The sequence below is a fragment of the Cottoperca gobio genome, unplaced genomic scaffold (assembly GCF_900634415.1).
Source record: "Cottoperca gobio unplaced genomic scaffold, fCotGob3.1 fCotGob3_64arrow_ctg1, whole genome shotgun sequence".
NCBI classification, from domain to species: Eukaryota; Metazoa; Chordata; class Actinopteri; order Perciformes; family Bovichtidae; genus Cottoperca; species Cottoperca gobio.
The window spans coordinates 754,457-780,017 of record NW_021167060.1 but is presented as its reverse complement, the minus strand read 5'-3'; the positions used below and the strand labels follow the sequence as shown (position 1 = coordinate 780,017).

Genomic DNA, 25,561 nt, shown 5'->3' with positions numbered 1-25,561 from the left:
CGTCTGGTACACACCGAGATACAGGAGGGGGAAACATTTTGATAAGATTTAAAATAACATGCTGTTTAACATACTAATATTTATTATTTTTTGTAAAATTCCATATTCATAAGAAGAAATGACCAGGAACCAAGCCAACACCTGTACATTATTAAAGTAATATAATGTAATCCACATAGACAAACTCTGGCATTATAAAATGCAAATGTATTTTATGTTTTGTTTTATTTATTTATTATTTTCTATTGTTTGTGTATCTGTTTATACTTCTGTATATGAACATGTGGGCAATAAAGAGAAGTATTTAGATATTTTGGATGTAATCGGATTACCTAGTGGAACGCCTTCCAAACAAAACACTTGAAGGTCGGGAGTTCAACACCAGGCTGCCACCAGTGTACCCCTGAGCAAGGCACTTAACCCTGAGCTGCTCCAGAGACTGTCCTGTACTTAGTTCAATGTAAATCGCTCTGGATAAGAGCGTCTGCTCAATGACCTCTAATGTAATGTAACCTAATCAGTTTACAAAACATAATTTAATAACTTGAATCCACCCAGATTACATTTGATAAAATGTGTAATTACTTCATAGTTACTTTGTTAAGTATTATCTGATTACATTTTTGATTATTTAACTTAACTAATATTTTGTTTTTTTGTGGATAATGGAGTTTTTATTGGAGTGTTGACTTTAATTATAAAACAGCAGCAACAAAAACAAAATAAACATCATTCATTTTTTTTTATTCTATAAGTAAAATTAATCTAATATTTTTTTATTTCCGTTACAGATAAGTAGTTTATTATTAAAGTAATATAAATAACTTTTAACGATTTCTGTTTATTTTACTACTAATAACAAACTTTATTTATGATATTTAAACATGTATTTAATTTGATGTCATACATGTTTCATTACTTCTGTCACAGAAATAATATTTACTAAAATACAAATTAAGCAGAAATATTTTCTTGATTATTTCTGACAGAAATAAAAAAAAATGTTTTTCTGAAAAGGAAACAAACCTTTTTAAATAAATAAAATGTTTTTAATTCCGTTAAAGATAAAGTTATTTGTTATTAAAATAATATAAGTAAAAACATTTTAAAGTATATTTTACAGCTTATAAAACTTTATCAAAAATGCAACATAGACAAAGGTCTGAACACTGAATATATGTGTTGCAGAAAAAGTGTTTTTTGTTTCTTCAAACGGTACAAATATGTTTTAATAAATAAAATCAGGAGTTTTAAGAGAACTACATCTCCCATGACGTCAGTGGGCTGTGCTAAATATGATGTCCTCGCTGACCAATGAGGAGCCGCGCTGCCGGCGGGGGGCGGAGCTTCTGGTCCCGTTCAGAGAAAGTGCCACGACTCTGCAGCCTGACAGACTCCGCTGAGGTGAGAAAAACTTTCTTCTATATTGATTTAAAACTCATTTAAAGCGCTTTTATTTCACTGCTCAACTAAAACTACGGACTAAAACTAAAACTACACTCTGAAACTGAAGAGGTCAAGAAAGACTGACGCTGAAAAGTTAGAAAGTTTGGATTTTACTCTCAGAAAAAAGATTTTTAAAAATAGACTTCAAAACGCCAGAAGAGACAGAATGTTTAAATATGAAGCTGTAGAGAAAGAAAAGTTTTAATAAAACAAAAACCTTATTTTAACGATTTTCTGCAGAACTGTCTGTTGTGTGTGTCGCTGATAAAAGATGAAAGTTTGTGGAGCTCTTTAAAGCACCGACAGGCTGTTAAAGCTGCATAAAACTAATGGTATACATATATATATATAATATTATATAACACAGATATAAACTACAGTGTGAGGGCTGCAGACTGCACGTGGAGTCATCTCTGGGGTTTAACTTTTATTTGGTTTACAAAAGTGAGTTTTAATGTGAAATTCTGCACCTGAGGTGTTCAGAAGTTACATAACTGTGTGTGTGAGTGTGAGTGTGTGTGTGTGTGTGCGTTTGTGTGTGCGCGCGTGCGTGTGTGTGTGTGTGTGCGTGCGCGCGTGCGTGTGTGTGCGTGTGTGTGTGCGTGTTTGGGCGTGCGTGTGTCGGTGCGTCTCTGTGTGTGAGTGCGTGTGTGGGTGTGTGTGTGTGTGCGTGTGTGTGCGTGTGCCACAGTACAAAGGGTTAATTGTGAACTCGGACACGTCGCTCTTTCTCAGACTCACTGTGTGAACTGTACAACATATTTATACATCCTGAATATTAACGGGATTATTCTCTTTTATTTTGAAATCAATATTCACATTCTGCAGTAAAGAAATAAAAGTTCTACTTTCAAGATGTTACTTTAGTGCGATGACAGAAGTTCTGGGAACAAAATGTACTTAAAGTGTAAAAAGTGAAACGTGTCTTTAATGTTAGTGTTTTAATAGCTTTTATATATTAGTGGTGGGAAGTATAAATATAGGACATTTAGAAGTTAAGTACAATGACAAGGTACTTTATTTAGTATTTAAATCTTTCTTTATACTTCTACTGCGCTACATTTATCTTATTATATTCAGATTTACACTCGAACATATGAAGAGTTAATAAAATCTCTTTATACATTAAACTACAGTTTATATAAGTACATTCTGAACCATTTTACTCTAATAATAATTCCACTCACATGACTTTTCATTAATACTGTATTATATTATAATATTATACTGAACATATTAAACAACATTCATAATTTATTCTGCATCGACACCATAGAGCTCAGCATTAATATTATTACAGAATATATTGTAATATACATATTTATTGTAGTACAATGGTATAAAGACGTTTTACTTTAACTTATGTTTATATAAATATTTTTATTTTTTATTCTAAAATGGAGAAACTGTCACATGTGAACTTTGACCTCCAGTCAGAGATCAGCAGGGAAACAACAAACAGGAGAAATCAATATGTTCACGTTGAGGACGAATTTCTGCTCTTCTACATCCTGATCTGTAAAACGTCCTGAAGTCTTTAAAAGTCTTTAAAGACTTTAAATATCTTTAAATGTCTTTAATATCTTTAAATGTCTTTAATATCTTTAAATGTCTTTAATATCTTGTTCTGTCTCTTTAATATAAAACAGAAAAGCAGAAAATCTTCAGATTTGAGGCTGAAAACATTGAAAGACTTTTAACAATTTATAGATTATATAAATGATTGGAGATTATTTTTCTGTCGCGTGACTAATTAACATAATTGTTTGAAATGTTATAACAATAATAATAAACTTTATTTACAGTATAAAGGGTTTTGTATGTTGAACCAGGATTCAAAACATTTCAGGATTTAGGAAAATAAACAAATAAACCGTTTGTGAAAGTTAATGAAATACTTTTTTAAAAAGATACGTTTTGAGTGATTTAAAAGACGTCACAAACCTCACAGACTCAGGGACTCAGGGACTCACAGAGTCACAGACTCAGGGACTCAGGGACTCACAGACTCAGGGACTCACAGACTCAGGAACTCAGGGACTCACAGACTCAGGGACTCAGGGACTCACAGAGTCACAGACTCAGGGACTCAGGGACTCACAGACTCAGGAACTCAGGGACTCACAGACTCAGGGACTCAGGGACTCACAGACTCACAGACTCAGGGACTCAGGGACTCAGGGACTCAGGGACTCACAGACTCAGGGACGCAGGGACTCACAGACTCACAGACTCACAGACTCAGGGACTCACAGACTCAGGGACTCACAGACTCACAGACTCAGTGACTCACAGACTCAGGGACTCAGGGACTCAGAGACTCAGGGATTCACAGACTGAGGGACTCACAGACTCAGGGACTCACAGACTCAGGGACTCAGGGACTCAGAGACTCAGGGACTCAGGGACTCAGGGACTCAGGGACTCAGGGACTCACAGACTCAGGGACTCACAGACTTGAGCTCTCTTTACCTGCTAAATGTCTCACAGACTCAGGGACTCAGGGACTCAGAGACTCAGGGACTCACAGACTCAGGGACTCAGGGACTCACAGACTCAGGGACTCACAGACTCACAGACTCAGGGACTCACAGACTCAGGGACTCACAGACTCACAGACTCAGGGACTCACAGACTCAGGGACTCACAGACTCAGGGACTCAGGGACTCACAGATTCACAGAGTCAGGAACTCAGGGACTCACAGACTCAGGGACTCACATACTCAGGGACTCAGGGACTCACAGACTCAGGGACTCACAGACTCAAGGACTCACAGACTCAGGGACTCAGAGACTCAGAGACTCAGGTACTCAGGGACTCACAGACTCAGGGACTCACAGACTCAGGGACTCACAGACTCACAGACTCAGAGACTCACAGACTCACAGACTCAGGGACTCAGGGACTCAGAGACTCAGGGACTCACAGACTCAGGGACTCAGGGACTCACAGACTCAGGGACTCACAGACTCAGGGACTCACAGACTCACAGATTCACAGACTCAGGGACTCAGGGACTCACAGACTCAGGGACTCAGGGACTCACAGACTTAGGGACTCACAGACTCACAGACTCACAGACTCAGGGACTCACAGACTCACAGACTCAGGGACTCACAGACTCAGGGACTCACAGACTCAGGGACTCAGGGACTCAGGGACTGACAGACTCAAGCTCTTTTTCTACCTGCTAAATGTCCGTCGTCTTTGTCCTCCAGACTTCCTGTGTGACACGCTGATCAGTCATGGACGTCTCCGACCCGCAGACTCTCGGCTTCATGGTCTTTGGAGGCTTCATGTTCATCTCGGCGGTGGGCATCGCCCTCGTCTCCACGCTCTCCATGAAGGAGACGTCGTATGAGGAGGCGCTGGCCAAACAGCGCCGCAAGCACACACAGCCCCAGAAAGCAGAGAAGAAGAAGAAGGACAAGAATCTGGAGAAGAAGAACAAATCCAAGAAGAAGGAGGACCGGCCTGAGGAGAAGCTCTCAGAACCAGGAAGTGATGGAGGCGAGGAGCCTGAGGTGGCGCTGAGTACCGAGCCAGAATCTGACCCTGAACCTGCAGCTGAGCCTGCCGCTGCACCTGAACCCCAGCCAACACCAGAACCCACTGTGGTCACTGCCGCCGAGTCTCCTCCAGCCCCCTCGCCAAAGGAGAAGAAGAAGAAGAAGTCCGCCAAGGTGGAGCCAGCTGCGGTGGTGGAAACGGTCGCTAAGGAAGTTCTGCTCATGGCCGTGGCGCCGGTGGTAGATGTTTCTCCGGTGAACGTCATCACTGAAGGCACCAAAGAAACGTCTGCTGCTAAAACTGAAGAACCCAAAGAGACCGCGAGCAAGAAGAAGAAGTCCAAAAACAAACCGGAGCCAGGTGAGGAAGCTCATGACCCGGGATCTTCGGACTCTGCTGTAGAATAATGTTTAATTAAATGGTTTGTGTTTTGTTCTGGTTTCTCTTTAAGTGGCCGACTCCTCCCAGCTGCTGCCATACGGCGAGCTGCTGTCTGCCGTGTCCAACGTGACGCTCAGCAACGACGAGATGCACAAACTCATAGAGGTCTTGAACCGGAAGGCTGGGGTCCGCCACGACTCCTGGCAGCTGGTAGATACACAGTTCACTAGTTCATGTCAGCTGCTGGTACTTTCACTACATTACATGTAGCTGACGCTTTTCTCCAAAGCGACTTAAGAGACTTTAAGTGCAAATAATCATGAACATACAACAGCAAGAATCCTGCAGGAACTTTAGCTTCAAATAAGCCAAACTAAATATAAGTGCTACATACTACTAGGTCGTCCTCAGACGGGCCCTCCATCGGTGCGTCCAGTCATCCCGATCCTCCATGCATCTGGCTAGCTCGTCCGTATTTTCTGCTCCCGCATCTTTCCTGAGTACATCCACATATGTTATTGCGGGATGCCTTCGTGATCAGTGCCCGTGTGTTGGCTCCCACAGCACAAGTTTGCTGGCTAGATACAGAAATAATAAAATATATATATATTTGTAGTATTACTGTCCAGCTGCAGTGTAAAAAGGTTCAGTCTGCAGAAGGTGTGCAGACTTCCTGCTGACCTGACATCATGTGGAGCTCGTTCCATCATTTAGGAGCAGGACAGCAAACAGGTTTTATTTGAGGTTGATGTTAGCAGAAAATACTGTCTCGTAACAGATTGTACACCCACTAACGTTAGCAGATAGCACACTTACTTACGTTCCACCAGTCTAGTGTCCGAGGTAAATAAACCTGAATGATTTTGTAAATGCACCAAACGGACAGAACAGGTTGTTTGTGACTCCCAAAACGACATATATGTTACTATGTGGAGGAAAAGATCATGGTTTGGGTTAAAATAAGTACCAGGCAAAGTTAAAACGCTGCTTGTGTGACGTTGTACATTACGTGGTTATGTACTAATGTTCATTCATTAGTCTGATAATTGAGATCTTGATCAGACGGTGTGGGCACTTTACCTCATGACCTGAAAGCAGCCTTAAAAGATTCTCCGTGTTGGAGAAGTTTTGAATATATCTCATCAAACTGTAAAGTTGAGTCTTTGTGTGACACTCAGGCCTGTCAGAAAGGAGACCCACTGTCCACTCTGAAGAAACAGCTGGAGGAGAAAGAGAAGCTGCTGACCAGCGAGCAGGAGGGCGCCGCCACCGCCAAGAGCCGCCTTCGAGAGCTCAGCAAGGTGAGCCGAGCAGCTTCAGATCATGTGATCTCTGCAAGATTTATTCCTTCAGATCTGTTTGATTGTCACAACAATGCTACCAAACAAGGAACTGAATCAAAGACACTTTAAAATATCTTGCTCCTCTAAAGGTCCAACGACAAGTCAGGAGAACTAAATGTTCTAGACGGAATTAGACCTTTCTTAAATGATTCACAAGTATCTGAAACAAAGCACCTGCCTCCACTCAGAAGACACACTTACACACACTATTTTACGGATACTTAAGTACAGTGGGAGGTTCATGTTCAGACCTTCAGTTTTTCTCAAGAAAGTCAACGTTTGCCATGTTTCCTTCTTCAGGAACTTGGTTTGGAGAAATCCAAGATGGCGTCTTCTGATGCCCGTCAGAAGGCGGAGCTGAGTGCTCAGGTTCAGAAGGTCAACACTATCCGGGCCAAGATGGAGACTTCTGACCAGGAACACCAGAAACATACCGAGCAGCTCAACCACAAGGTACGACTAACTTTGAACGACTTTGAATTTGTGAAAGGAAAGTTTTTGAAGGTTTGTCCAAGTCAGGTCTCAGGTCCTTAAAGGTAGGTCCGTTTCAAGTCATAAGTCCATTTTCCTTTCAAAGCAGTTTTAATAGTGAATTCTAGTCTCAGATCTCGGGTTCTTGCTAGTTGTTAGCTGGCGCAGATGCACAGTGTTTGTAGCATGTTTAGCTAACTGTCTGTTAACCCGGAACAGATCGGTAGTCTGCAGGAACAGCTGGAAAACGGTCCCAACGCTCAGCTGGCCCGGCTGCAGCAGGAGAACTCAATCCTCCGAGATGCCCTGAACCAGGCAACCAGCCAGGCTGAGAGCAGGTAACACACACCGTCCAAAGGTGTTCGGGGAGCAGCGTCCTGGAGCTTGTTTGCTCTCTGGATGAGGATACAACTCCATGGCACTCTCTTTCCAAACAATCAAACAGCCTTTATCGTAATGTTACGTTCATATTAGACCTACAAACTAATTCAGACGTGTTTCCGCATCAAACAGACATCATGGGACAAAGTGGATATTTTATAGGTGGATTCAACCAATAGGAATCTTCCACTTGGACATGATGTTGTGACCTAGACGGGGTGAAGACAAACACAACCCAGTAGACACAATATACATCACAAGCTGTTTACAAAGAAGCAGTAACATCTAGGTCGTCAGACTGCGTGTTGAGACTTTCTGTTTTTCTGTTGTATCTTCTCTAATAAGAAGTGAGTTTTCCTTTTGTATCAAGCAACAAAAAGTGTTTGATTTCATTTGATGCTGAAACGATATAAACGTGCAGCCCTACAACACGAGTCCACGCTATGGATCTATCAAACTCGTTCTCCAAAGAACTTCATACGTCACATCTGAGTTTCAGTTTCTGACTCGTAAATAACGCTCACGCCAACATCCAGAACGCTGTTATAGCTGGTGAAACTGAAGCTCTGGTAACTCTGGTGCTTAATAACCAAAAACAAAGTAATTCAACTCATATTTAATAGAGCTGAGGATTCAGCCAGCAGAGCTTCATCAACGGACTCCGGGACACATGAACAGGACATTTATAGTTTATAGCAAAACTCGGATTCAAAGAAGTTAATCCAGCAGACCTCTGTAAAGACTCTAAATCCAAATTAAATTCAACAAATACATTTGCGTGCTATCAGATATTCAGCATTAAAGTTTCGGCTGCTCCGTATTATTCAACAAAATGTTTCATCGTTAGCTAGCTAGCTAAACAGTCAGTTAGCTACTCGTGATGACTCGGCAAAAAAGCAAATTTCTCATCCTTTGAGAAAAGCTTGGTGTTGAGGAAGGTGAGGGAAAACAGAAAACTCAAGTCCTTCCTTTAACTTTATTTTGCTCAATCCATCTCAAAATGGTGGCCATTTAAAAAGTTAACCTTGATCATTAACCACACTTTAAATTGGAGTTTAAAGATTTGGTGCAACAGGATTAAATGTAATCTAGGTTGTAATCTCACATTTAAATAAAGGGTTAAATTAAACCTTTCTTAGTTTTAAGATAATTTTAAAGTTCTGTGCCCGATTTAAAGTTAAAGCTGATTTAATGACGTTTAAAAATGAGTCCTGTTTATCTACTGATATGCGTCAGTCCTTCGATCCTCCGCTCTCTCCCCCCCTACAGGCAGAATGCGGAGCTGGCTCGTGTCCGGCAGGACTGTGTGCGTCTGGGTCGGGAGTTGACCGAGCGAACCGACGCTCTGCGGGCCGACGAAGAGCGCAGGAAGAGCCTGGAGGCCAAGATGGCCGCCGGCGAGCAGAAATTGGCACAAGCACAGGTCAGAAACACAGAACGCATTTCCGCTGCCTGGTATGCTCCACTGGACTCGCTCTCTTTTAGTTTTCCATTAGCGTTGTGGATAGTATCTGGTACTGCGACGTTCTGCACAAACCTGCAATGTTTAAATAGCCAAGCAACACTCAACAGCAACAGAATTATTCACTCGACCCAGATTTTTAAAACTACGGCGTACAACTGACGTCACGGCGTCTCTACGTCGATCTGCTGAGACTCACGCCTGCGTCAAGGAGGTACCGTCCGCAGTGCAAAACTAAATAGACATTTTTCTTTATAAAGAAAAACTTTGGGAATGTATTTGTCCAAAAAGTCTTAATTTTAAGAACCAATCAGACGGTGGAGTTAACAGGAAGTGACCCGTGTTCCTGTCTGTGCAGCTTGTCCGGGACGAAACTGAGCGCGCTCTGCAGCAGCGACTGGAGGAAGTGCGTTTGCAGCTGAACGCAGCGCAGCAGGAAGCTGCTGCCGTTAGCCGTGAGTGTTTCTGCAATATTAGTTTCAAAAATAGTTTGCCAAACAGATCCCAGAATGTGTTCGTCCATATTTACTGTGACGTCCTGCGATTTCAGCTGAAACACAGCGAGTGTATCGGACATCAAACCTTTTGTGTTTCCATCACGTCCATATGAACCAGAAACCGGACAACAGTAAAAATCACAACTTTTTATTTTGTACCTCAGAGCTGCAGGGGGCACTGGCGTCCAGAGAAACCGAACTGCAGGAGCTCAAGGACCAGCTGGAGAAGCAGGCTGCAGTCCAGGTAATACCCTGCACACCTAAATCTAACAGACCAACGTTTCTGTGTTCAGAGCGTTAATATAGCAGCAGTCTGAATCTGTGTGTGTGCAGGTGGACCGCTCGTCTGAAGTGGAGCAGCTGACGAACAGGTAACTGCTTCTGCCACGTTGTTGTTATTATTGTTATTATTATTATTATTATATTATGAACCTGAGGCTCTGTCACGTATACAGATATCTTAACCAGAGTTTTAAAAAATATCCATGTTTGTGACCTACACCTGTCTGCGTGTGGCCGAGAGGCATTAAAGTGTATACGTGCGGCAGAGTGCAAAGGTTGTGGCGGCCTGTAGTTTGACTTCCTGTGTGACTTCCTGTCAGCGTGCAGCTCAGAGACGAGCAGGTCGTCACTCTGGAGGCGGAGCTCTCTCAGATGAGGGCGGAGCTACAGCTTATGATATCATCACAGAGGTCAGAAACACTAAACATATGGAGCTCATGATGATATTATTCATATTGATCACAGCAGCACCTGGTGGACGTCAGAGGAACTGCAGCTCGGACACATTCTCCATTATAAATTATGATTTTTTTAAATAGTAAATGTTGTTTCTTTGTGTCCTCAGAGAGAAGCAGGATGAAGCAGCAGCCGGAGATCAGACGCAGAAAGACGTACGTTTGAATTCAGCATGTTTCCGGTCTGACGCTCAGGGTTTTCCCGAGCTTTACTGCTTTGGGGGGTGTGCTGACCGTGCGACAAAAATTAGATCAATAACATAAGTGTTTATTTAATAAAAAAGACCCGTCAATGTGAAAAGTGAGTTGTGAATATAAAACCAAAAAAACCACCTTGAATTTCAGGGGGGCGCAGTGCCCCTCCAAGACAATGGTAGAGGAAACACTGCTCATCGTCTGAGCTTCAATATGTTACAGAACAAAGTTCGGAACCTCGTTTGCTTCAGTGAAGCTCGAGTGCTTTAAATGCTGAAGGAATAACTGAAACTCCTTCAGAGAAACAGCTGTTATCATGGCTGCCACGTAACCCTTCCACACACACACACACCCCTCAATGCCCCCCTTTCAAACATGTCCCCCCACCGTTCTTCTTGTCCTCCGCAGGGATCAGGAAGTGAGTCTGAGCAGCCGTTTGAAAGGTAACAACAAACTCTCTCACAGGTTATGACTTTGTGTTTAGAACAGATTTCAATATTTTAACGAAGCATTTATTGAAACACCAGAGTCTGCACGTGTTCAGCTGTTGTGTTTGTTGTCAGTCTGGAGGAAGACTCTCAGCTGCTGCGTCTGGAGGAAGAACTTCAGCAGCTCAGAGAGGAGCTGCATCAGGCTCGTAACCACGGCAACGTGAGTCCACATGTCAGAGCAACAATATGTCAGAGCAACAACATGTCAGAGCAACATCATGTCAGAGCAACAACATGTCAGAGCAACAACATGTCAGAGCAACACCATGTCAGAGCAACAACATGTCAGAGCAACACCATGTCAGAGCAACAATATGTCAGAGCAACAACATGTCAGAGAAACAACATGTCAGAGCAACAACATGTCAGAGCAACAACATGTCAGAGCAACAACATGTCAGAGCAACATTATGTCAGAGCAACAACATGTCAGAGCAACAATATGTCAGAGCAACAACATGTCAGAGCAACACCATGTCAGAGCAACAATATGTCAGAGCAACAACATGTCAGAGCAACAACATGTCAGAGCAACACCATGTCAGAGCAACAACATGTCAGAGCAACACCATGTCAGAGCAACAATATGTCAGAGCAACAACATGTCAGAGCAACAACATGTCAGAGCAACAACATGTCAGAGCAACACCATGTCAGAGCAACAACATGTCAGAGCAACAACATGTCAGAGCAACAACATGTCAGAGCAACAATATGTCAGAGCAACAACATGTCAGAGCAACAACATGTCAGAGCAACAACATGTCAGAGCAACAACATGTCAGAGCAACAGATCCACAAGTTCACGACGGGTTTATTCAGAGAGAGAAACGGGATCAAATAAAGTCAGGATTCTTAAAATATTCTTCAGAACTTCTGGGAAGTTTGAACAGTTGTATTATTATTTTAAGTTATTTAACATCTGCACTCCAGAGTGAGTCTGATGGATGCTCGTGCTCTGCAGGAGCTGCAGGACACCACGGCGACGCTTTCGTGTGCAGAGCGCCAGAGCGAGCAGCGAGAGGCGGAGCTTAAAGTGGCGCTGGTCAGCTTATTAAACATGACAATGAATCAAACTCACTTTTATTGTGAGGTTTGTCTGTAATGACCTGAAACATGTTGATATTTACAGACTGAAGTGGAGTCCAGGTTTGCTGCCCTGTGTCTGGACTTCCAGGCGTCGCTGCAGGTTCTGTTTCCTGGCGTCTCTGTGGAGGCGGAGCAGGTCGGTCAATAATAACAATAACAATAATATTTTTATAAGAATTCTAAACTAAACACTTTTTGATGAAACATCCTCACACATAAATCCAGTGTTAGACATGTAAAACATATTTGGGAAGCAACGTTTGCCCCCATTGTCCAAAAATGTGACATTTATGAAGTTTTGTCACATTTTAATAAAACAATCCTATAATAATCCTATAATCATTCTTATAATTATAACAACACTATTAATAATAATAATAATAATAATAATAATAATAATAATAATAATACATATTATTATCATATTCCTTGTCCTTGGGTGTCTTGATATTATAATAATAATAATAATTATTGTATTCATTATTAACATTACTATTACTATTACTATTACTATTATTATTAATATTACAATAATTATTGTATTCATTATTAACATAACTTTTATTATAATTGGTATTAATAATAATGTGTTTCCTCTGCAGAGCGACTGGCTGGAACTTTTTACTCAGAAAGTTCAGGAGAGTAAAAGTGAAGCGGAGAGTTCTCACTCGGAGGTAAAAACAACAACAACAGCTGCTTCAGACTCCAGAGATTATTCAAGAAGAAACTTTTTAAAGGAACTTGAGACATTTCCTGGAAGTAAAATAAATACATTTAAACCTCAAGAACGTTTTAGAAATGACTTTGAGAATATTTTCAAGAACGTTTTTAAGTGTTTTCATGAATTTATATTATATGAACTTCTTCAGGAACTCAAAAAGATTCTTTATAAAACTCTGGAAGTGTTTTCATGAAGTTTAGTTTTTAAGGAACTTTTTCTAGACTTTCACACTTTTCTTAAAACCTTTATAGAAATTAATCAAAGAAACATTTAAAGGAGCTGAATATTTATGTGTGTATAAATATATATATGTATATGTATGTGTGTATAAATATATGTATATTTATGTGTGTATAAATATATGTATATTTATGTGTGTATAAATATATGTATATTTATGTGTGTATAAATATATATATGTATATGTATGTGTGTATAAATATATGTATATTTATGTGTGTATAAACATATATATGTATATGTATGTGTGTATAAATATATGTATATTTATGTGTGTATAAATATATAGTATATTTATGTGTGTATAATATATGTATATTTATTGTGTGTATACATTATTATGTATATTTATTGTGTGTATTATAACATATAGTTGTATATTTATGTGTGTATAATATATATATGTATATGTATGGTGTGTATAAATATATATGTATATTTATGTGTGTATACATAATATTGTAATTCTATGTGTGTATAAATATATATGTATATTTATTGTGTGTTATAAATATATGTATATTTATGTGTGTATAATATATGTATATTTATGTGTGTATAAATATATATATGTATATTTATGTGTGTATAAATATATATATGTATATTTATGTGTGTATAAAATATATGTATATTTATGTGTGTATAAATATATATATGTATATTTATGTGTATAAATATATATATGTATATTTATGTGTGTATAAATATATATATGTATATTTATGTGTGTATAAATATATATATGTATATTTATGTGTGTATAAATATATATATGTATATTTATGTGTGTATAAATATATATATGTGTATTTATGTGTGTATAAATATATATATGTCTATTTATGTGTGTATAAATATATATATATGTATATTTATGTGTGTATAAATATATATATGTATATTTATGTGTGTATAAATATATATATATGTGTATTTATGTGTGTATAAATATATATATGTATATTTATGTGTGTATAAATATATATATATGTGTATTTATGTGTGTATAAATATATATATGTATATTTATGTGTGTATAAATATATATATGTATATTTATGTGTGTATAAATATATATATGTATATTTATGTGTGTATAAATATATATATGTATATTTATGTGTGTATAAATATATATATATGTATATTTATGTGTGTATAAATATATGTATATTTATGTGTGTATAAATATATATATGTATATTTATGTGTGTATAAATATATATATATATATTTATGTGTGTATAAATATATATATGTGTATTTATGTGTGTATAAATATATATATATGTATATTTATGTGTGTATAAATATATATATGTATATTTATGTGTGTATAAATATATATATGTATATTTATGTGTGTATAAATATATATATGTATATTTATGTGTGTATAAATATATGTATATTTATGTGTGTATAAATATATGTATATTTATGTGTGTATAAATATATATATGTATATTTATGTGTGTATAAATATATATATATATATTTATGTGTGTATAAATATATATATGTGTATTTATGTGTGTATAAATATATATATATGTATATTTATGTGTGTATAAATATATATATATGTATATTTATGTGTGTATAAATATATATATGTATATTTATGTGTGTATAAATATATATATGTATATTTATGTGTGTATAAATATATATATGTATATTTATGTGTGTATAAATATATATGTATATTTATGTGTGTATAAATATATGTATATTTATGTGTGTATAAATATATATATGTATATTTATGTGTGTATAAATATATATATTTACGTGTGTATAAATATATATATGTATATTTAAGTGTGTATAAATATATATATTTACGTGTGTATAAATATATATATGTATATCTAAGTGTGTATAAATATATATATTTACGTGTGTATATATATATATATATGTGTGCTTTGTTGCTCAGCTGCAGTCTCGGCTGAGCGAGGCGGAGAGGAAACAGACCGACCTGCAGGCCGAGTTCGATCACAGCACGAAGCTGCTGCAGGAAACGGTAACAACAACTTCATGTTCATTAATCTGGTTATTAATACACCTGAACGTTTTTAATCTCACTCTTTATATGGGTTATTGTAATTTACTTGAACATCTTTTATAGTTTCTCTCGAACAGTTTCAGTTCATTTTTAACTAATTTGTCACCAAAGATTATATTAAACTTTATATTACTTTATAGATTATATTAAAGATTATATTACTTTATAGATTATATTAAAGATTATATTAAACTTTATATTACTTTTATAGATTATATTAAATATTATATTACTTTATAGATTATATTAAATATTATATTAAAGATTATATTAAATACTATATTACTTTATAGATTATATTAAAGATTATATTAAAGATTATATTAAATACTATATTCCTTTATAGATTATATTAAAGATTATATTACTTTATAGATTATATTAAAGATTATATTACTTTATAGATTATATTAAAGATTATATTAAACTTTATATTACTTTTATAGATTATATTAAATATTATATTACTTTATAGATTATATTAAATATTATATTAAAGATTATATTAAATACTATATTACTTTATAGATTATATTAAAGATTATATTACTTTATAGATTACATTAAATATTATATTAAATATTATATTAAAGATTATATTAAATATTATATTACTTTATAGATTATATTAAATATTATATTAAAGATTATATTAAAGATTATATTAAATACTATATTACTTTATAGATTATATTAAACTTTATATTACTTTTATAGATTATATTAAATATTATATTACTTTATAGATTATATAAAATATTATATTAAAGATTATATTAAAGATTATATTAAATACTATATTACTTTATAGATTATATTAAAGATTATATTACTTTATAGATTATATTAAATATTATATTAAAGATTATATTAAAGATTATATTAAATACTATATTACTTTATAGATTATATTAAATATTATATTAAAGATTATATTAAATACTATATTACTTTATAGATTATATTAAAGATTATATTACTTTATAGATTATATTAAAGATTATATTAAAGATTATATTAAAGATTATATTAAATACTATATTCCTTTATAGATTATATTAAAGATTATATTACTTTGTAGATTATATTAAAGATTATATTACTTTATAGATTATATTAAATATTATATTAAAGATTATATTAAAGATTATATTAAAGACTATATTACTTTATAGATTATATTAAAGATTATATTACTTTATAGATTACATTAAATACTATATTACTTTATAGATTATATTAAAGACTATATTACTTTATAGATTATATTAAAGATTATATTACTTTATAGATTATATTAAAGATTATATTACTTTATAGATTATATTAAAGATTATATTACTTTATAGATTATATTATAGATTATTTTACTTTAGATTATATTAAATACTATATTACTTTATAGATTATATTAAATACTATATTACTTTATAGATTATATTAAATACTATATTACTTTATAGATTATATTAAAGATTATATTACTTTATAGATTATATTAAAGATTATATTACTTTATAGATTATATTAAAGATTATATTACTTTATAGATTATATTAAATACTATATTACTTTATAGATTATATTAAAGATTATATTACTTTATAGATTATATTAAAGATTATATTACTTTATAGATTATATTAAAGATTATATTACTTTATAGATTATATTAAAGACTATATTACTTTATAGATTATATTAAAGATTATATTACTTTATAGATTATATTAAAGATTATATTACTTTATAGATTATATTAAAGATTATATTACTTTATAGATTATATTAAATACTATATTACTTTATAGATTATATTAAAGATTACATTACTTTATAGATTATATTAAAGATTATATTACTTTATAGATTATATTAAATACTATATTACTTTATAGATTATATTAAAGATTATATTACTTTATAGATTATATTAAAGATTATATTACTTTATAGATTATATTAAAGATTATATTACTTTATAGATTATATTAAATACTATATTACTTTATAGATTATATTAAATACTATATTGCTTTATAGATTATATTACCTTTATAAACTATATTAAGTATGAAAAGTGAAAACATTTGTTCTGATTGGTCCAAAATCTTAAAAGCATCAGAAAGACTAAATATAATATGAGAATAAAATCTCACTTTTTAGACAAACGTTTTGACCAATTTCTAAAAAGATGTGTGCTTCAGCCTCAGAGGAAACTTCCACCTCAGGAAGGATTCATTGTTTTTTTAAATTGAGTTTTCTTCTCTGACAGGAAGTGGAGCTTCAGGCTCTGCAGCGCCGTTCTGCAGAAGAAGAAATCGTCTGGAAGAACAAAGTGTCTGAGGCCGACGAGCAGAAACAAGCAGTGAGTTTAGATTATATATATGTATATAAAATAAATACATATTATATATAAAATAAATACATATTATATATAAAATAAATATTACATATAAATAATACATATATAAATAAAATAAATACATATTATATATAAAATAAATACATATTATAATATAATGAAAGAGGAGAAAGAAAAGAAAGAAAGAGAGAGAGAAAAGAAAGAAAGAGAGAGAGAAAAGAAAGAGGAAGAGAAAAGAAAGAAGAGGAGAGAAAAAGAAAGAAGAGGAGAAGGAAAAAAAGAAGAGGAGAGAGAAAAGAAAGAACAGAGAAAAGAAAAGAAAGAAGAGAAAGAGAAAGAAGAGAAAGAGGAGAAAAGAAAAGGAAGATAAAAGAAAGAAAGAAGAGAAAAGAAATACAGGAGAGAGAAAAAGAAAAAAGAGGAAAAAAAAGAAAGAGAAGAATAAAAAAAAAAAGAATACAGAGTATAGTAAAAAAATACATAGATAATAAAATACGAATAAAAAAAAAAGGAGATAAAAGACAGAGGACAAGATAAATAAATACATAGGAGAAAAAAAAAAACATAGGAGAGATAAAAAAATACATATCATATAGAAAAGAAATAATAGGAGATATAAAATACATAGTATAATAAAATAATACATATTATATACAAAATAAATACATATTATATATAAAATAAATACATATATACAAAATAAATACATATTATATATAAAATAAATACATATTATATACAAAATAAATACATATTATATATAAAATAAATACATATTATATATAAAATACATATTACATATAAAATAAATACATATTATAAATAACATAAATACATATTATATATAAAATAAATATTATATATAAAATAAATACATATTATATATATATATATATATATATATATATATATATATATATATATATATGCTGATGTGGATTTCTGAAGCTTCTATGCGTTTTAAAAACGTCATCACGCTAACATTAGCCCCCGTTAGCTGTAGCTCCTTTATAGCCGAACTTTAGCTTCTTCATTTATATTTTTATTATATATATAATTTAAACTTTAAAACTCACAAAGTGTAAATCTGTGCAGATCTTCCTGCTGAACACGAGTAAACTTCATAAACGTTTGTTATAATAATTCAGAACGTAACGGAAACATCGTGTCTACGAGAATAGGAGGGACAACGTGATGATGTGATAATGATGCTGTGATCTGGTGGTTCCCTGCTGTCTGCAGGTCCTGGACCAGCTGAAGCAGCTGGAGGACAAAGTCCAGACGCCGGAGACAGAAGACACTCCGCAGGTTTGTCCTCTGCGTCCTGTTTGAACATCAGCAGGTGAAGCCTGACGCTAACGTGGAGTCTGTGTTTCAGCTGAAGGAGCAGCTGATGCTGTTGGAGGCTCAGCTGGAGAAACAGCTGGAGGAGGCGAGCTTCACCCAGAGCTGCAGCGAGGAGCTCGCTCAGGTCAGGACACATTACTTTGAAACGACTGTATGTAACGTGTTGCTGGACATCGTGAGAGGAAACATCTCACGCTGCACCTTTTCATCAAGTCGCAGGAAACAGCTGTTCTGTAATCCTGCTGACCGACTGAGCCGAAATAATTACAAAGATCAAAACAAAAGTAATGAAATCCTAAAACTGTGAAACTTTATTAAATCCTACAGGTGCAGAATCAGGTGCAGCAGATGTCCGTCCGGCTGCAGGCGGAGCAGGAGCAGCGACAGCAGCTGGACCGAGAGCTGCAGCAGGTTAGGGTTAATAATAACACATTATTATCAATACGTATTATTAATAATGTGTTACTAATAATGTGTTACTAATAACACATTATTATCAATACGTATTATTAATAATGTGTTACTAATAATGTGTTACTAATAATGTGTTAATAATAACACATTATTATCAATACATATTATTAATAATATGTTATTAATAACACATTATTAATAATACATATTATTAGTAACACATTATTAATAATACATATTATTAATAACACATACTGACTGTTGGTGTTTCAGGCTCGACAGGAAGTGTTGGCGCTGCAGGCGGATCAGAGTTCTGCGGCTCCGCTCGAGGTTTCTGTCTCTTTATTTTACATTTAAACATTTAAATGTTAATGTTAATTAATTAATGTTAATGCCCTCCCTGCCGGGCCTCGTCAAAGTAAAAGTCATGAGAGATGTTGCTCCTTCAAGAACTTTAATAATAACAATGTGTATTTATCAGCACGTCTCAAAGCTACACAAATCTGCGTTTTTCACTTGATTGAATGGAAACGTTGAAACGTTTCTTCAGACTTATTTTGGCGAGACTTTTAAATGTCAATTCGTTAAAATGGGAGTTAAAATGTTGTTTTGTTCTGGATTGTTCTGTGTGCAGGGGACGGTCCAGGTGAAGGAGGAGACGCCGGTGTGAAGCGTGCCAACACAACAGATGAGGAGTGTGTTTAGTTTCCCAGTGAAGCTTCTCGCTGTTTTATTGAGACAAATAAAGTGAAGCGTCTGAGACCTCGTGATGTTTTCCTTCCCCTCGGACACATGAACGTGCTAACACCTGCACAACATGCTTTGCATTTCCATTATTTCAGCTTTTTTATTTAAACATTTTTGCTTTATGAAGATTCAATAAAGAAATGTGTTTATCAAGTAAAACATTTTACTTAAAGATTTCGCAAATGTTGTTTCCACTCAATTGTTCATAAGTGCTTAAAAGACGTAAACGCAGCGACTCCACAAATACGCAGAACAACCCGACAGATGAAAGCCAATTTTATTGATCAAGTAACATAAATAGGACAAATGTTTCACTGTACATACAACCTGGAAACCAAAGGAAAAATAAATATTGTCACAGCAATAAATTAAAAGCATGAAATGGCCCAAGAGACGGTTAGCTTGGAGTCCACGAAACGACGGCGCTCGATGGCTATTTACACACATTTGTATTTTACACGCTTTTCGGTCGCCAACGTTTTATTTCACACTCGTGCGTCTTCAGTTCACATTCGACTTTTCACAACTTCAGCAACAATTTAAAAAACTAAGAAAAGCAAAAAGCAGCGGCTGCATATTAAAAACCTTTAGTTACATGTTACAACAGCATCGTGACAGCTATCAACGTTTCTTTAACACACGTTCAGTATCAAATACTTCGCAGGTTACAAAAATATCACACAAACTTCTTTTTTGTTTTTAATGAGCGTCTTCGGTTCCTACGGCACCGAGGAGTCAGTGAACGCACCGAGGGGTCAGTGAACGCACCGAGGGGTCAGTGAACGCACCGAGGGGTCAGTGAACGCAGCGGCTCTCAACCTTCAGGTTGTTTCAATATCAATCAAAACGCATCAAAGATGCATAAAACCAGAAGTTCTTCTCAATAACGCGACTCTTTGATGAGTGAACATCAAAGTCGTTTGTTAAATCCACGTTTAGATTTCCTGATATTCTGTTGAAGCGTTTTTCTCGTGGCTCCACGGTGACGAAGAATCAAAACAGTAAAACAATAACAATAAAACTTTATACACTTTGGACTCTTACGGACGCTGCGGACCTGTTCATGCAGAAGTGTTTTAAATATAAGTTTTAGTGTGAAGTGACGAATGAGACGTTAATATTCTGCACGAGTTGTGAGACGGTTTGTAAACTGAGTTTTCTAAGTTAAGACTTTTCTACGTTTTTTGATTCTTCGTTCTCCGTGGAGACGGGAGAGAAAATAAAGTTTTCTTCAAGAGACACACTTCTTTCGTCTCGTCTGTCGGGTTGAGAGCTGCTGAGCTGAACCTCAGATCCACTTTGAGCTCTCCTTCAGTTTCATGTGCATACAATCACGTCCGGAGCGCCTGACGACGCAGACGCTCCGCTGGAGGTGAAGTGGAAACTACGTTTCAAAACATCATGTGGACACAAACGCTGCAGGTTCTCCGGCGTGCAGCCGACCGACAGCTGGCGGCTGCAGCTTTCATAGTCCAGCTGTGTCCACACACACACACACACACACCCACACACACACACACACACCCACACACACACACACACGATGGAAATCAAGACGAGCAACATAAACGGATGTAAACATTATTCGAGGAAAACAAACACCTGAGACAATTTTTAAGTCGTCACGTCGCTGCACTGAAAAGTTTTGTTTTATTTTGAAAGTGTTCCAACAGTGCCAGCCGGGTCGACTTCCTGTTCCCATTGGTGTGATTTATGTGCACTTGGACTAAAGGTACTAAGTTTTTCCACCAGTGCGCAGATCAGAGCCAAAGTAAACTCGACAAAATGATCTTAAAGGTAAAATCTGTAACATTTCTCCATTAACATGTTTTTAATAACTCGACCCGTGTTGTGTATTTGGTGTCTCAGCGTCTGAAGGATTTTAGTCCTGGACGTCTGGATCTGAAGTTCTCACAGAAACAAGCTGAACAAACGTTAGCAGCAGCCGAACAGCGTGCAGGAGAAACTCTGATGTTTAACCTTTGAATCAGAGGAGAGAAGAACTCCCATGATGCACCTCTGCTGCACCACCACACCAAACTCCCATGATGCACCGCTGCACCACCACACCAAACTCCCATGATGCACCACCACACCAAACTCCCATGATGCACCGCTGCACCACCACACCAAACTCCCATGATGCACCACCACACCAAACTCCTATGATGCACCACCACACCAAACTCCCATGATGCACCACCACACCAAACTCCCATGATGCACCACCACACCAAACTCCCATGATGCACCTCTGCTACACCACCACCCTCCAGCTTTTACTGTTGTTTTGATAGAGCACCCCCTAGTGGCAGAAAATTACTTGTGCGTTTAAAAGCATGAAGAAGCTCTGAAGTCTTAAGTCGCTGCCATTTTCCATCGAATCAGAAGAAACAGCCCTGGCTGGCACTCAGACACAGCGAGGATCATGGGAAAGGGACGGCTGATCTTCCCTCCACCCTGAAAGTATTCTGCAGCTGAAGCCTCATCTTCACGTGAACTTTGAGTAAATTCTTAATTAGTTGAAAAGGGACTGAATTTTTTTGACGAGGTGAAAATTCAGTTTTCAACTTAAGTTCAGACACGTGACGGGACAAGGAGAAAACAGACCCGGATCAGGACGTGTTAGCTAACTAGCTTAGCACAAAGAGAGGAAGCAGGGGGAACTCCAAAGATCGGGTCCCAGCAAACCGATCCGTGTCGTCGTGGCCCACAGGCTGGTGAACTAGCTAGCGAGATAAATGCTTGCATGCTAGCCTGCATACTACTTTCTTCTATGTACTGTATTCACTGGCATTTTGTTCTCAGGGTTGTACATCATTTCATTTTCTTAAAAGTTACTGAAGAGGATAAAAATCTAAAGTTCTGGTCAATTAAACCGTGCTCCATGAGTAAAGACTTTACACTTCCTGTCTCAGGAGGCGCTAATGTATTAATATCTTGTTTTGTTCACAGACGTTTACACAGCTAACAGACATACTTAGCATTATGAATATTAGTTAGCTCCGGCGCTCCCTAACGTTAGTTCATGTTAGCTTAAAGTTTAGCTAACAGACTTTATGTTGCAGAGACAAATCGGTCTTGAGCAAAGTTCATGCGGCAGAACTAATGTTTTACTTTGGTGAGTGCGGTCTCGTCTCTGGACGGCCCCATGTCTCCTGAAGAGGCTGTGGAGAAACCCACATGACACAAAAACAGGAAGTGACTCTGGTTAAACCTCGCTAGCTTCAGGATGGGCTGCTGACTCGCTGGTTAGCTAACAACAACCAAGACAAACAGCAAACTAAATCAAGCTAACTGGACCAAGAAGCTAATAATTCAGTCATAATCTCAAACTGTTATAGTTATTAGCTTTAGAGACGGAGTTAACAAGAAGATTTATTTCCTTCCTGCTTCCAGTCTTTGTGCTAAGCTAGGCTAAACACGTGCTGGACCCGACTATGTACTGAACACTGAGACAAAGATGTTTCAGGTAAACTAAATACAACGTGACCATCAGGCTTGAACTGCAGCAGGAATGAAAACTGACAGTTGATGTTTGTCGAGGATGTGACACACACACACACACACACACACACACACACACACACACACACACACACACACACACACACACACACACACACACACACACACACACACACACACATTCCCTTGAGAGTCCTGACAGCTTCAGGCATTGAGGGTAGACGGTCCGGATGAAAAGCGCTGCTCTTCTGTATCTACTCGAGTGTCTTCACAAGTTCTCCCCATGAATGAAAAGAGTTTTGATTGCTAAACCTACACAGACACAAACATCCCGGTTCCCTTCGTCAGGTGTTCATGATTTAAGGTAGTTCGGGTGAAGTCAAAACCAGAAAGGAAAAGCGGTTGTTGAGTCCGGAGGTTCTGCGTGGAGCAGCCAACAACGTGATGCCGCCTGAAAATGTTTTAAAATGTGCACTTTGTTGTTTAATGTTTGATGCTCATTGTTCTTCTGAGCACGTCTCTAATAAACAATATTAAATATTACTAAACCAATATTTCACTAAATCCAACAAGTGTTTGTCGACTACACCATGATAATCTTAAATGATTTTACAATATCGGTCAAGCTATTACATTATTTTGTTTATTTTGGATGAGCTTAAGTGCAAATTTTATTCTATTTTCAGGAAATAAAACATTATTTGGTGCTACAGGCGGTCGAGTTGCAGTCCAACGGAAGTGGAAAGTGGAGAGTGTAGCTCGTCCTCCAGGTCGGAGGACGTGCTGCTGAGATCGGGGGGGAAATCTGGCGAGTTCATTGACCACCACAGTCCTGCGGTGGATGACATCATCCAAAAGGTGGTCGACGTCATTAATCCAGACAGCGCTCTGAACAACATGCAGCTTGGCAGGTCAAAAAATCCAAAACTTCCAGGTGATGTGTTGGTTCCACAAAAAGAAAGAGGGATGGGAGACTGCGTCTGCGTAAGCAAGGCTTCTACCACTACGAGAGCTGGCGGTTGGCGACTTAATTAGCACTCCGATGTCGGAGGACGGCGGTGGCGACAGGGGTTCGTTTGGAAATGTCCACCAGGCCGAGGAAAAAGACAGCGTCAGCATCAGCTTTGACCCCTCGGCAGGTCGAGTCCCGGCGACCTGCGGTGGGATCAGGAGTCAAGACACGAGTGCGAACGAACAAAATCCAGCCCAGGCACAAATTTTTAAACCCCGCCCCCAACCCCGAGAAAAAAACAAACAAAAAATAAAAACTTTTGGCTTTGTGGTTATGTACAGTGACTTCCTGTGGAGAACAGTTTGATGTCCATCAAGTTGCGACGGACGTGCAGGACTGGATGTTGGCGAGCCGGCGCCGGCGTCAAAGGTCAGGGTCAAGTCTTCGAGCTGGGAGGGGGTGGAGCTAACTGTGTCAATCTATCTGTAAGTGTGTTTATGTGTGTAGAGATTCTACAGTCAGCTTTATTTTCTAACTGTTGTGTTAACTAGCTCCGCCCCCTCCCTCTAGCTCCACCCGCAGCTACTGGTGGACCTCGTTTGCGATCAGACTGTCCTCCCCTGACTGAAAATCCGCCTCGTTGATGCTGTTCACGCCGTTCAACAACTCCTCGTCCTGAGAGGACCCTCGGTCCTCCTCGCCACTGCCACCGCCTGGCTCGTCTGAGTTGGGGTCCTGGAGCACCTGAGCGATGTACATCTGCTGCTGCTGATGCTGCTGCTGCTGTTGCTGCTGCTGGAGCTGCTGCTGCTGGAGCTGCTGCTGTTGCTGCTGCTGCTGCTGCTGGAGCTGCTGCTGCTGCTGCTGCTGGACCACAAAACACACAACTGACAGGTTAACCAGCGGGAGGGACACAATCCTGACTGAGAATTAGCGCGCTATAGCAACGAGTGAACAAATTACCTTTAGCTTACACATCATTATTCACCAGTTCAACACACATTAACCAAACACAAAACACCCATTCTGATTATGGAAATGAAAATTGAGGATTTTAAATCCTCTTTTAACGGTCAAACACATTTTTACTCTGCCTTTAACCCTGGACCCTAGGAACATAGGACTCTGGGAACTTAGGAACCTGGCAACTTAGGACTCTGGGAACTTAGGACTTTGGGAACATTAGGACCCTGGGAATTTAGGAACCTGGGAACTTAGGACCCTGGGA

At 36.9% G+C, this 25,561-nt stretch overlaps 2 protein-coding genes across 17 annotated transcripts in view; one reads left to right on the top strand and one right to left on the bottom strand.

The window, feature by feature from the left end:
• The first annotated feature begins 1,361 nt into the window (after positions 1 to 1,361).
• rrbp1b (ribosome binding protein 1b) lies at positions 1,362 to 19,928 on the top strand. Of its 5 annotated transcripts, none has more exons than XM_029428280.1 (24): positions 1,362 to 1,404; positions 4,667 to 5,318; positions 5,410 to 5,549; positions 6,518 to 6,640; positions 6,983 to 7,135; positions 7,373 to 7,491; positions 8,804 to 8,957; positions 9,355 to 9,451; positions 9,658 to 9,737; positions 9,827 to 9,864; positions 10,096 to 10,185; positions 10,341 to 10,386; positions 10,834 to 10,868; positions 10,989 to 11,076; positions 11,881 to 11,961; positions 12,049 to 12,141; positions 12,608 to 12,679; positions 14,912 to 14,998; positions 17,316 to 17,408; positions 18,648 to 18,713; positions 18,784 to 18,876; positions 19,080 to 19,163; positions 19,440 to 19,496; positions 19,801 to 19,928. In XM_029428280.1, the coding sequence occupies exons 2-24, from the start codon at positions 4,694 to 4,696 to the stop codon at positions 19,834 to 19,836; spliced, it is 2,550 nt and encodes an 849-aa protein (XP_029284140.1). In that variant the 5' UTR covers positions 1,362 to 1,404; positions 4,667 to 4,693; the 3' UTR covers positions 19,837 to 19,928. The 5 variants fall into 5 exon arrangements, with proteins under 5 accessions (XP_029284140.1, XP_029284139.1, XP_029284143.1 ...); XM_029428279.1 differs by having other exon boundaries at positions 9,806 to 9,864; XM_029428283.1 differs by lacking the exon at positions 10,096 to 10,185.
• Positions 19,929 to 24,008: 4,080 nt separating this feature from the next.
• The window catches only part of LOC115006175 (CSC1-like protein 2), a 41,793-nt gene continuing 40,240 nt past the window's right edge, over positions 24,009 to 25,561 (bottom strand). For 11 of the 12 annotated variants that reach the window (XM_029428254.1, XM_029428256.1, XM_029428259.1 and 8 more), the window contains one exon: positions 24,009 to 25,200. In XM_029428254.1, coding sequence (XP_029284114.1) covers positions 24,916 to 25,200 — 285 coding nt within the window. In that variant the 3' untranslated portion in view covers positions 24,009 to 24,915. The remainder of the gene's footprint in view (positions 25,201 to 25,561) is intronic. The other variant, XM_029428255.1, reaches the window with a different exon arrangement.

What these genes read in the sequence shown, in the direction of transcription:
- rrbp1b (XM_029428279.1), top strand. Translation starts at nt 4,694, where the DNA reads ATGGACGTCTCCGACCCGCAGACTCTCGGCTTCATGGTCTTTGGAGGC. An exon ending in GCCACGACTCCTGGCAGCTG is followed by an intron (nt 5,550 to 6,517) that starts GTAGATACACAG and finishes TGTGACACTCAG; the next exon opens with GCCTGTCAGAAAGGAGACCC. An exon ending in AGGCTCGTAACCACGGCAAC is followed by an intron (nt 11,077 to 11,880) that starts GTGAGTCCACAT and finishes CGTGCTCTGCAG; the next exon opens with GAGCTGCAGGACACCACGGC.